The 12,351-nt window shown below is 51.8% G+C and overlaps 1 protein-coding gene across 1 annotated transcript in view; it reads left to right on the top strand.

The window, feature by feature from the left end:
* KLHL36 (kelch like family member 36) overlaps nucleotides 1-10,191 on the top strand; it is a 13,327-nt gene extending 3,136 nt beyond the window's left edge. Inside the window, exons 3-5 of the mRNA XM_003791291.3 lie at nucleotides 3,638-4,711; nucleotides 6,510-6,667; nucleotides 9,490-10,191. Coding sequence (XP_003791339.1) covers nucleotides 3,638-4,711; nucleotides 6,510-6,667; nucleotides 9,490-10,045 — 1,788 coding nt within the window. The 3' untranslated portion in view covers nucleotides 10,046-10,191. The remainder of the gene's footprint in view (nucleotides 1-3,637; nucleotides 4,712-6,509; nucleotides 6,668-9,489) is intronic.
* The last annotated feature ends 2,160 nt before the right edge of the window (nucleotides 10,192-12,351 follow it).

Below are 12,351 nucleotides of genomic sequence, written 5' to 3'. Positions count from 1 at the left end.
CTAACGTGTACCTAAGGGTCTAGCGTCTTCCCTGGTCATGACTCTGAGCAAGAGGGTTCCCCAAGGCCAGGCAACCGGGGGGTTGTCCATTTAGAAATATATATGCCTGGCCCCACTCCAGACCTGCCAAATTATAATCTGACGGTGGGAACAAGCCCCTTGGGTGATTCATGGCAGCCTGTGGCCCACAGCTGCTGTTGATGAAGACCGGGGGCGGGGGGACCTGTTTGCGGGGAGACTCTCCTGTACACCTGTCTCCTTGTTAGAAATATTAATAATGCCCTCTTTTCTTTGGAGGTGTCCCTTCTGGAGGTTAAATTTTGTAGAGACCTTAAATCTCGCATTCTCCATGAGGGCTACATTGCCCCCTAAGCGGCTGAAAATTGGTTCTTGGAGGTGCGGAAAGAATTTTATCCTTTTTATACATAAAGTTGAGCTACACATACTGTGCACAGGCAGGCATACAGTGTGCCTGTGATGTTGATGTTTTGTAAGAGAACTATTAGAAGGAAGTATCTTAAAAGGCTTCTTGGGGGGGTATGATGATGAAAAAAGGGTGGGGAAACACTGTGTTAGGTAAAGGGAGTTGTGAGCAGTGGGTGGGGTGAGAAAAAGAGGTTCTGTAGACGGGCTATGAAAGAAAAATGGGCTGTCATTTCTGAGAGCTTGGTTCTCCTGAGAAATGATCTCTCTGCATTTGAGTTTACTGAGAAGGCCCCTGCCAAGCCCGGCTTTATCGAACATTCTCGCGCTGTCTCAAAGGAGCTTTGTTTTGGAGCTTGGCTGCGGGGACAGTGTCGCTTTCTAAGTTTGATAGCACTAGAAATCTTTGTCCCTTGGTGCCAGATTCTCAGTTTGTTTTCTCTCTGAATGGAAGCCCTTAGGAATAGGGTCCTCTGTCCTTTGGTTGATTAAATTTGTGCTTCTAAATTTTTTCTTTCAAAAAGTGCCCAAGTCACAGCATACACTAGAATTTCTAGACATTAAAGGCACCCGTGTTGCCAGCACCCAGATGGGGGGGGGAGGAGAAAAGAAAATTTCCAAACACTTCCATTCAACACACTTGAGACATTCTCCCAGCCTTTAATTGCTGTGGTTTTGTCTGTTTTTGAACTTGATTTAACTGGAATCGTAGTAGGTGTTCTTGGGCGTCTGGCATCTTTCCCTCCACATCATGCCTCTGAGACTCACCCTACTTTCTTGTGTGTTAGTGTTTTAGGGGTAGGGGGTGATTCTCGGCATGGCAGGGTCCCCCCCACCATGTGCCACCGCTGTTCATTCACCTAAACTGAAAGGTGTTGCTCCATTTTGGTGCTAGGTTCTTACCTTATGTGATGCCCCCACGTCTGCTGCATTCACTCCAGGGTTAGCCCTGGACCACCTGTATTTCTCCCCCTCCACCCCCAGCCTTTCAGTCAGTCGAGGCAATGTCGTAGGAAATAAAGGAATGATCAGGATTCACACCATTGAGAATATTAGGGATGGGCGATTCTCAATGACCTGGAAGCTGAAACTGTTACCGATGGCCCTTTAAAACTGGAAAATGACGTCTGTATCTTTTTTGAGAGCTGTCATCCATGCAGCTGTGCTAAAATACCAGAAACAGGTGCAATCGGGCCCCAGGTGAAGGATTAATGCTGCCTACTTAGTATGGAGACCCGGCGTGGGGGACAACGGCTGCTCTTTTCCCCTGCCCTGGCTCGCTGGAGCAGATGGCTGCCCTTGGCAGCTGCAGTTTGGGGCTGTCCCTGGTCCCAACCCCCCGGGCTTTTTCTCAGTTTATGCAGCAGCCTGGGGTTGTGTATCCCTCTGGCTAAACGTGTGGCACCCTCACGAGAGACACCCGAGGCCTGGGGCGGCCAGGTAGCTCCCTGGTTCTCTCATGCCACTGGGCTTTGACTGTCGCCTGGTCGCTTACTGCTCTGGTGCTTTTTAATATCCTTCCCCCCAGTCCACACCAGATAAGGGGCCTAGACTATACTTGCTTAATTAGAAGCCCAAACGAAGCCAGCCTGGCACTGTCTGTGAGTAACCAGCTTAAACAGAGGTATATCCACGGAGTGTCTGGGAGGCGAGGAAGTGATAGGTAATATCTGTTTGGCACCCCCAGCAGGTGTGAGGACGTTGCCCACTGCTGCAATAAATATAAACAGGGCAGTTGCTGTTGGAATAGGCTGGATGTGGGAGGACTCTGGGGAAACAAAGTATCTCAATTATAAATGCACCAGCAGCAGTAAAGCACCGATTGGGCTGCTGTAAGACCTATGTTGGGAAGTAGCTGGTAAGAATTCAGGGAGGAGGCGGGGCCCAGTGGCTCATGCCTGCAATCCCAGCACTTTGGGAGGCAGAGGTGGGAGGATCACTGAGGCCAGCCTGGGCAACATAGAAATGCTACATTTATTCTACAAATAAATATATGTATTTTTAGATTAGCCAGGCATGGTGGCGTCCACCTGTAGCCCTAGCTGCTCAGGAGGTTGAGACAGGATGATGGTTTGAGTCCAGGAGTTTGAGGCTGCTGTGAGCTGTGATGGTGCCAGTACACTCTAGCTGGGGCAACGGAATGAGACCCTGTCTCCAAAAAAAAACATCGAGTTGGTGCAAGCCAGCCACAGTGCTGCTGGCAACTAATAATAAGCTCCCAATTTTTTCCTTCCCACGTGCTCCAGGCCAGTTCTGTACCTCAGTCACCCTTGAATAGACTGGCTCCCTACGACATACTTTATAAGGGTCTGTTCCACCCGATGTTGAATTTTCTTGCTTGTTTTTGTTTTATGGTGAATAAATAAAGCAGTGTCAGTTTCCTGAAAGTATGGTTAGTCAGTCCCCCGGAGATTTAGAAGCTGTTGTCTGGACCCGATGCATCTTAGCATCCTCAGAAACTCACAGAGACACGTAGCACTCCACCACTGTCTGCCAACTTACGTGTATTAGATTCCCTGAGTCAGTGGATGTTCATATTAATTAATTTATCAATTCACTTTATCACGGTGATTAGGGGTTTAGGCTCTGGAACCAGGCCTGGGTTGAGATCTCAGCCCCGCTGCTCAGTCCGTCTGGGACTTTGGGCACATTTTTTACTCTCTCCAAACCTCCGGTGTCCTCACCTGGAAAGGGGGTTTATAAGGGATGTTCTCCCAGGGGGTTGCACAATGGTTGAATGAGAGAGGGCATGTTCAGTGTTCGGTTTGCAGTGCAGCGACCTGCCAGCAGGAGGCAGCTCCCCACACTTCACATGCAGTGTGTCCCCTCTGGCCCTGGTGGTAACTGATGGAGCCATGTTTCTCAACAGCCGTAGCTCAGCGGCTAGGGTGCCAACCACATACACCAGAGCTGGCGGGTTCGAACCCAGCCTGGGCCTGCCAAACAACAATGAAAACTACAACCAAAAAATGACCAGGCACTGTGGCAGGTGCCTGTAGTCCCAGCTACTGGGGAGGCTGAGGCAGGAGAATCGCATGGGCCCAGGAGTTTGAGGTTATTGTGAGCTGTGACACCATGGCACTCTACCGAGGGCAACATAAACTCTGCCTCAAAAAATAAAAAAGATAAATAAACTGCTGGTTGAGACCTGCTGACCTGGTCCCAGGACCAAGCAGGCACGTACCCCCGTCCCTGATGTGTTTCTCTGTCCCAGGTGTACCACTGGGCCGACCACTCCGGCACGGTGCTGCAGCGGCTCAACGAGCAGCGTCTCCGCGGCCTCTTCTGTGACGTCGTTCTGGTGGCCGATGAGCAGCGGGTGCCGGCCCACCGCAACTTGCTGGCTGTGTGCAGTGACTACTTCAACTCCATGTTCACCATTGGCATGCGTGAGGCTTTCCAGAAGGAGGTGGAACTGATCGGCGCCTCCTACATCGGGCTCAAGGCTGTGGTGGACTTCCTGTACGGTGGGGAGCTGGCCCTGGATGGCGGCAACATCGACTACGTTCTGGAGACGGCGCACCTGCTGCAGATCTGGACGGTGGTGGACTTCTGCTGCGACTATCTGGAGCAGGAGGTGAGCGAGGACAACTACCTGTACCTGCAGGAGCTGGCCTCTATCTACAGCCTCAAGCGGCTGGACGCCTTTATCGACGGCTTCATCCTGAGTCACTTCGGCACGCTGTCCTTCACACCCGACTTCCTGCAGAATGTGTCCCTGCAGAAGCTGTGTGCCTACCTGGGCAGCAGCGAGGTGCAGCGGGAGTGTGAGCATGACCTGCTGCAGGCCGCCCTGCAGTGGCTGACCCAGCAGCCCGAGCGCGAGGCGCACGCCCGCCAGGTGCTGGAGAACATCCACTTCCCGCTTATCCCCAAGAACGACCTGCTGCACCGCGTCAAGCCGGCCGTGTGCTCGCTGCTGCCCAAGGAGGCCAACTGCGAGGGCTTCATCGAGGAGGCGGTGCACTACCACAACAGCCTGGCGGCCCAGCCCGTCATGCAGACCAAGCGCACGGCCTTGCGCACCAACGAGGAGCGCCTGCTGTTTGTAGGCGGTGAGGTCTCCGAGCGGTGTCTGGAGCTCAGCGACGACACCTGCTACCTGGACGCCAAGAACGGGCAGTGGGTCAAGGAGACGCCCCTGCCGGCCCGGCGGAGCCACCACTGCGTCGCCGTGCTGGGGGGCTTCATCTTCATCGCCGGCGGCAGCTTCTCACGGGACAACGGAGGGGATGCGGCCTCCAGTCTTCTTTATAGGTATGACCCCCGCTGTAAACAGTGGATCAAGGTGAGATTAAAGCCAGATTATTTCTTTACTCTTGAGGACCCTCTTGCTTTCCTGACCTCCCCTCCCTTCTCTCGGGCCTTGGCTGTCCTGCTTCTGAACGAGGTGTGATGATAAAGTGATGAGCCACTCAACTCCCGCCCTCCCCCGGCCAACCTTGGTTGGGGTGGGAGGGCTCACCACCCGCCCTGTGACAGTGCAGTCACTGTCCAGAGCAGCGCTGCCCAGGGGAGCTTTCTGTATAGATGGAAATGTTCTGTATCTGTGCTGTCCCGTAAGGGAGCCACCGGCCGTGTGTGGCAGTGGAACACTTCGAATGTGGTTGGTGCCACTGAAGAACCAAATCTTTGATTTTATCTAGTTAACCGATTTATACGTAAATGGCTGCATGAGGATTGTGACTACCTTATTGGACAGTGCTGACCTAGAGGTTTGATTCATAGTGCAGAGTGTTCCCTGTCTCAGAGTCTCTGCCAGGCTCCTCTTTTGGAGAGGTTTTGAGAGCTAGTTTAGGGAGGCCACAGAGGCTCTCACAGCTGCCCCTGGGTCAGGTATTATGGCCTGATTCTAGGTAGAGTGGCCGACCTTGACTTCAGACCTGAGGTTGCCTCCCAAGTTGGCTAAACTGTACCTGGGAGATTTTAGGCCCTTTCCAAATTTCAGATGCTGCTTCTGGGAATATGTGTGGCGACACTGGGCTTCTAGACTCTGGGGGTTGAGGTGTAGCTCATATCGAGGGGTACGCCCTGGGGAGGGAAGGCATTGCCTTGCTCCCAGGACGCCTCTGCAGCCTCCACCGTGAGAACCGGCTCAGTCTTTATACTCACACCTCAGCATGTTTTACTTAACTGAGTGTTTTTCTGAGCTTACAACTCACTCAGAATGGACTCCAGGTAACCTGTGAATTTTATTCTCAAAAATCTAAACTACCCTCCAAGTTTATATCTTTATGCTAGAAAGAGCCTATTCTGTAAAGCTCTGTAGCAGTGGTAGCTTAGACACCTGGCCTCCCATGGGACCATGTTCTCTGTGTATTCTGCTTGGATTAGTTAAAAAAAATGTTGGGTCTTCTCCTTTTTAATTTCCTGTGAGTGCCACTTTCTGTTCTGTTAACACTGGTGTAAAGAAGCATTAATTTTTTAAAATATGCAATAGGGGCCGTGTGCAGTGGCTCACATCTGTAATTTTAGCACTTTGGGAGGCCAAGGCGGGTGGATTGCTTGAGCTCATGAGTTTGGGACCAGCCTGAGCAAGAGAGCAAGACCCCATCTCTAAAAGACAACCGGGTTGTTGTGACGGGCACCTATAGTCCCAGCTACTTTGGAGGCTGAGGCAATAGGATAGCTTGAGCCCAAGAGTTTGAGGTTGCTGTGAGCTATGATGCCATGGCACTCTACCTAGGGTGACAAAGTGAGACTCTGTCTCCTCCAAAAAAACTGACGGGGGGAGGGGAAATACGAATTTTTGTTTCAGGAAAATCTAAGTCAGCAATTCCGAACTGTGTGTCCTGCAGAGTACTGGTCCACAAGGTCAGCCGTGTGACCGAGCAAGTTTGGGGAGCCGTGTGTCTCTATCCCCTTATCAGGGGCTTGGGGTATCTCAAGGAAACGGGGGGGGCGGCTCTGAGAAGCCCCCAACCCCTCTTTGCCCAGGTGTAGCTCCCTTTCCCCACACTTGCCTGGCCACCTACCTGCCCACCCTCCCGGACTGTGCATTCTGCAGACACATGTGGAGACACAGTGCCAGGTGTTGGCGCCATCCTGGGTCGGGAAGGGAAGGCACAGGTGTCTTGTCTCTGCAGGTGGCCTCCATGAACCAGCGCCGTGTGGATTTCTACCTCGCCTCCATTGAAGACATGCTGGTAGCCGTCGGGGGCCGAAATGAGAACGGAGCTCTCTCTTCAGTAGAGACGTACAGTCCCAAGACCGACTCCTGGTCCTATGTGGCCGGCCTGCCAAGGTGATTGGGGGCTTCGTGGCGGGCTCTTCAAATGGGCGTTTCGGTGGGATGTAGTTTGGTCCCCTGCACTTTCTGGGCATTTTGGTCTCTGATGCCAGGAAAAGGTCTCTTGGCCCCTCAGAGAAGTAAGATAGAAGTAAGCTAGGCAGCAGGGGCCGGGAGCTCAGAGGTGAGGACCCAGGCTCTGGTTTCAGACTAAGTTCAGAACCCCGCTCTGCCACCAAGGCATGGCCCCCGAACCTGTCCAGTCCCTGAGTTCATTGAGTGCGTATTAAGTTTAGGCAGGAAGGTCTCCCTGAGTTTGGGCAGGAGGAATTCAAAGAGGTGGGGGATTGTCTGTACTGGATCTAAGACGTGAGCAGGTAGCTTCACCCCACACCTGCTTTACTTCCCCTTAGAGGGGAGATGTCTGATTTCCCACCCCAGAGCGCTGCCATGAAGATTCCGTGAGACACTGAGTGATGCCCTTGCCTGGTATCTCGCCCGTAGGGTGTGCTCCGGGGTGGGGGCTCTTCTCATCTCCCCAGTCTTCCCACATCCAGCACAGGATTAGAAAAAGGCACACACCATTTATTTTATTGGTTCCCTATTGCTGTACCTGAAGGTATGCTTTCTGAGCCATTCTGACTATGGGGACTTTGTTCCCAAGAGTAAGAAGATCCTATGGAGTAAGCACCCATGTTTCGAAGTCGTGGTGTGGGGCGTGAATCCCAGCTCCTCAATTCCTAGGTGACTGCCTGCTTCGTGTGGAGCTTCCAGGAAGGCAGTGCATTAATCCCAGGATACCGGTTACCAAGGTGACTTGACAATCGTAATAGCTTCTGACTGCTGTGTGCTGAGCCTGGGCCAGGTGCTCTATGTGATGAGTCCCTTGACAGCCACAGTAACCCCTACATAACTCCCCACCTAACCCAGGAGGACAGTGATGGGGCGGAGCAGTGGTGTGAATTGAGGCCACATCCCGGGCTACCCAGGGCCCTGCTCTCCCTGCACTCAGGTGCTCCTTTGTTCCATTTTACAGACAGGGAAGTGAAGCCTCATGACACTGCTAAGGACGTTGGCTGTCATCCCTTTCTCTGGGCCAGCCGTGTGATATATGTACCTTAAACACTACAACGACCTTACTGCTCTTTTCTTTCTAAATGTTCTTTAGGTGCATAAAGTTGGAATGAACACAGTGTGTGTTGCCGTCGTCCTGAGCATGTGCATGTCCCCATCTGTTTTGTTCACTTACTTGATCTTACTTTTCACTTTTTGGCTTGTTTGTGTAGTGGGGCCTCTCTGGACATTGAAGGGTCACCTTTGTCTGCCCTGGGCCTGTGCTTCTGTGACTATTGCTCCAAATGCTCTGCCCTCCCTCCCCTGCCTCCCAGCTAGGGACCCACTGTCCTGAACTTCACAACAGTGTGCCATTGGCTTTTCTTAAACCTTTCTTTGCCTTTTTTTCCCCCCCTTTTCAATAGACTTCAATTTTTAGAGCAGTTTGGGGCTTGCAGAAAATTGAACAGAAAGTACAAAGAAAGGTCAGGCACAGTGGCTCAGGCCTGTAATCCCGGCACTCTGCACGGCTGAGGCCAGTGGATTGCTTGAGCTCAGGAGTTTGAGACCAGCCTAGGCCAGAGTGAGACCCCCCCCCTCTAAAGATAGCCAGGTGTTGTGACAGGCACCTGTCATCCCAGCTATTCAGGAGGCTGAGGCAGGAGGATCACCTGAGCCCAAGAGCTTTAGGTTGCTGTGAGCTGTGATGCCATGGCACTTGCCCAAAGATGACAAAGTGAGACTGTCTCTGAAAAAAAAAAAATTACAGAGAGCTCCCGTGCGCCCTCTCCTGGTGTGCACTCTGGCTGGTGTGCTACAGTGATGCTACAATTTGTTCCCAGTGATGAACTAATGTTCATACATTGTTATGATAGTAACTGAAGTCCCTAGTTGGCATTAGGGTTGGCTCTGTTGCAGTTACAAGGGTTTTGACAAAGGCCCAATGACGTGTCTACCATTACAGTGTCATACAGAAGAGTTTTGTGGCCGGGTGCGGTGGCTCACACCTGTAATCCTAGCACTCTAGGTGGCTGAGGCAGGTGGATCGCCTGAGCTCAGAGGTTCCAGACCAGCCTGAGCAAAAGCAAGATCCATTTTCTAAAAAAGACATAGTTGGGTGTTATGGCAGGTGCCTGATGGCAGGTGCCTGTAGTCTCAGCCACTCAGGAGGCTGAGACAAGAGAATCGCTTGAGCCCAAGAGTTTGAGGTTGCTGTGAGCTGTGATCCCACAGCACTCCACTGAGGGCAACAAGTGAGACTCTGTCTCAAAAAACAAAACAAAACAAAACAAAATAAAAAAAGTCTTGTGGCCCTACAAAATCCCTTTTGCTGTTGGCATCTCATCACGGTTGGAATCTCATCGTAAGTTCCAGTCCCTCTCCCACTTGTAATTTGGCCATGCGCATGCGTGTGCCTAAATAATATATTGTTTTAGTTGTTTTCAGCACTTAGGAGAAAGGGTGACAGCCCTGTGATTATGCCCATTTCCCAGATGGGACAGTGGAGATTCAGAGAAGGGCAGAGCTGAGATTCTAGGCCGGGTGGTCTGACTGCAAAGTTGCCCCTGCATCTGCCTGGCCACGTCTTATCTGATGACAGCTGCCAATCTATACAGTGTGGGGGGTGGGGTGGGGGGGAGGGTCCCTGCTGCCTGTCTTGTCTCTTGAGAGCCTCACCACCCCCTAAGAGGGCCGGTTGTTCCCATTTTGCAGAGCAGGCTGGGGCCCAGGCCTGTGGCGGTTAAGCCCGCGCACTACTGATCTCCCTCACTGTCTCTCTGCAGGTTCACGTACGGCCACGCAGGCACTATCTACAAGGACTTTGTGTACATCTCTGGGGGCCATGACTACCAGATCGGCCCATACCGCAAGAACCTGCTGTGCTATGACCACCGGACGGACGTGTGGGAGGAGCGGCGGCCCATGACCACGGCCCGCGGCTGGCACAGCATGTGCAGCCTGGGAGACAGCATCTACTCCATCGGGGGCAGCGACGACAACATTGAGTCCATGGAGCGCTTCGACGTGCTGGGCGTGGAGGCCTACAGCCCGCAGTGCAACCAGTGGACACGCGTGGCGCCGCTGCTGCACGCCAACAGCGAGTCGGGCGTGGCCGTGTGGCAGGGCCACATCTACATCCTGGGCGGCTACAGCTGGGAGAACACTGCCTTCTCCAAGACGGTGCAGGTGTACGACCGCGAGGCCAACAAGTGGAGCCGGGGCACCGACCTGCCCAAGGCCATCGCCGGCGTGTCGGCCTGCGTCTGCGCCCTGAAGCCGCGGCTGGAGGACAAGAAGAAGAAGGGCAAGGGCAAGCGGCACCAGGACCGGGGCCAGTGACCCCCGGCCCCTGGACCGTCTGCAGACCGGCACAGCTGCGTAGATCCTGCCGACATCATGTACTGCTTAGCAGCTTTTTTTACTTTTATGATTCCTGGTATTTCTATGATATCACAGTAACCGATTAAACAACGTATGTAACTTTATATATCTTGCTTGAATAATTAAGCCTGGGCCCAGGCAGTAAAGAACCCCTTGTACCTGTGCAGGCCTCCGTCCTCCTGGGTCCCCCTCACCGTCCCCCAACAGTAGCCAACACGTGGGTTACGCAGAGGTTTGTGTAGTGGAACTTGGATCCTTATACAGATATGTTGGATCACCTAATCCAAGCCTCCGCAAACCTGGCTGAGCCTTTAAAAAATGCAGATTCCTGGGCCCCACCTCAGAATCGTCAAATCCAAGGCTACCAGGAGTGGGCTCAGTGAGTGCCGCTCAGAGACTGTATTTTGACCAGTTCCTGGTGTTGTGAGCATCAGCCACATTTGGGAATTGCTGGTGAGGCCCCGTGTGTTTGTTTTATAAATGAGGGCACAGAGACCCCCCAGGAGGGTGAGTGGGTGACAAGGGGTCACGCCGCTCCCTGTGCTGGCAGGTGACACGTGGGGACTTCTTGCCAGGAAGCTGTTCTGAGATTTCTGTCAGGTGAATGTTGTTTCTGAATAATCCCAGTTGTCCTGGTTGGTAATCCTCCTGAATTCTAAAAGATTACAAGGTAACCAAGAAAGAAAGAATGAAGGCATGGAGCTCTTTATAAACATTATTTTGTAACTTTGTCCTGTGCAGCGGCTCACTCCTGTAATTCCAGCATTCCAGGAGGCCGAGTTGGGAGGGTCCTTGGAGCGCAGGAGTTGGAGACCAGCCTGAGCAAGAGCCAGACGCTTTCTGTATAGCTGGGCATGGTGGTGGGCACATGTAGTCCCAGCTACTCAGGAGACAGAGGCAAGAGGATCGCTAGAGCCCAGTAGTTTGAGGTTGCTATGAGCTACAGTGACGATGATGTCATTGCACTCTACTCGGGGTGACAGAGTAAAACTGTGTCATAAAAAAAAAGCGTAATTTGTGCTTTTCCCTCCTTTTTTTCGTCTTTTTTTCCTGAACCCACCATCTCTTACAGTACAGATGTGCTGAGCTCCCAAAACTCTGTTTATCTCTCAGGAAAGAAAAGTTACCACCACGGAATTTGCTGTTGCCTCTCGCTGCGTCTTTCTCTGAGATTCCATTGAAAGTTCCTACACCGCTGAGTGCGTGTCGATCCCTAAGAAGGTCATCGGATCTCTTCCCCAACTCTGGTCCGAGTTGCCTGCAGCTAAGTAGTTTTGTGCTGCTGGGCAAATTCTTTAACAAGTCTTGATCTGTTCCCTCCACTCATTAAGAAGCAGGGTTAGGGTTAGGTGAAATAATCTCCAAGCTCCTCCCAGGTGCTAAATTCTGCGGGTCTCTGTAAACTGTGAATACATGATTGGTGCCTCCTTCAACTGCCCTGCTCTGACTTCTGCAAACAATCCCTAGAACAGGTGCCGAAATTGCATGACCTTCAAGAAATCTCTGAGGGTGGCTGGCTGAGCCACTGTGTACTACAGAGTACCACTGGGGGAGGGGGTGTGTGTAGGAGTGTGATCAGTTTTAATCTTTTTTTTTTTTTTTGGATCATATATCAATTTTAATCTTGAGCCATGGAAGGCATTCATGATCTGTACCTCAGCAGAGATCTCACCCGCAGAGATGAGAAGACGTCAAGATTTATCATTAACATTACTATTCGAATAAGAAAAATCTTAGTCAACATTTATTGCCATTCCTTTTGTATCTTTGCTGTGTTCCCCTCTTCTTTCAGAGCCAACTGTTTTTCACTGGTTTGTTTCTGTGATTATCCGGGAGAGATGAGAAGTGGTCTGGGGGTTGAAAGCGTCAATACCCCCAAGTTACTGCTGCTCTCTGTTACTAACTGGGCACCCAGCTAAACTAGTGTTTAGCTAGTTACATGCATGCGAAAGTCTCTAGGGGGTGTACAACATTGAGAAGTTTTGCAGAGCATACAAACAAACCAGAAAGCTTATAAACTTTCCTTGGGGACTTACAATACTCCAGTATATTAAAGGCTCGGAGAAGTCCTGCGTTAGCTGTTAACCTCCCATCAACCTAGCATTTTCAAACTTCTTTTGAGCCTGAAACTTTTTTTGTCATATCTAGTCCCAGACCTCCATCAAACATGTTTTGCACAACTTCTGCCAACATTGGGGGTGGTAGCTTACCACACCCCCCGCCCCAGCTCATTCCAGGAAAGTTTTTAATACTTGGCAGACCTT

Source organism: Otolemur garnettii, unplaced genomic scaffold, assembly GCF_000181295.1.
Source record: "Otolemur garnettii isolate 467f Iridium unplaced genomic scaffold, OtoGar3 scaffold00047, whole genome shotgun sequence".
In the NCBI taxonomy this organism is placed as follows: Eukaryota; Metazoa; Chordata; class Mammalia; order Primates; family Galagidae; genus Otolemur; species Otolemur garnettii.
The sequence above is the reverse complement of the archived record's forward strand: the minus strand, read 5'-3'. Positions and strand labels throughout refer to the sequence as shown.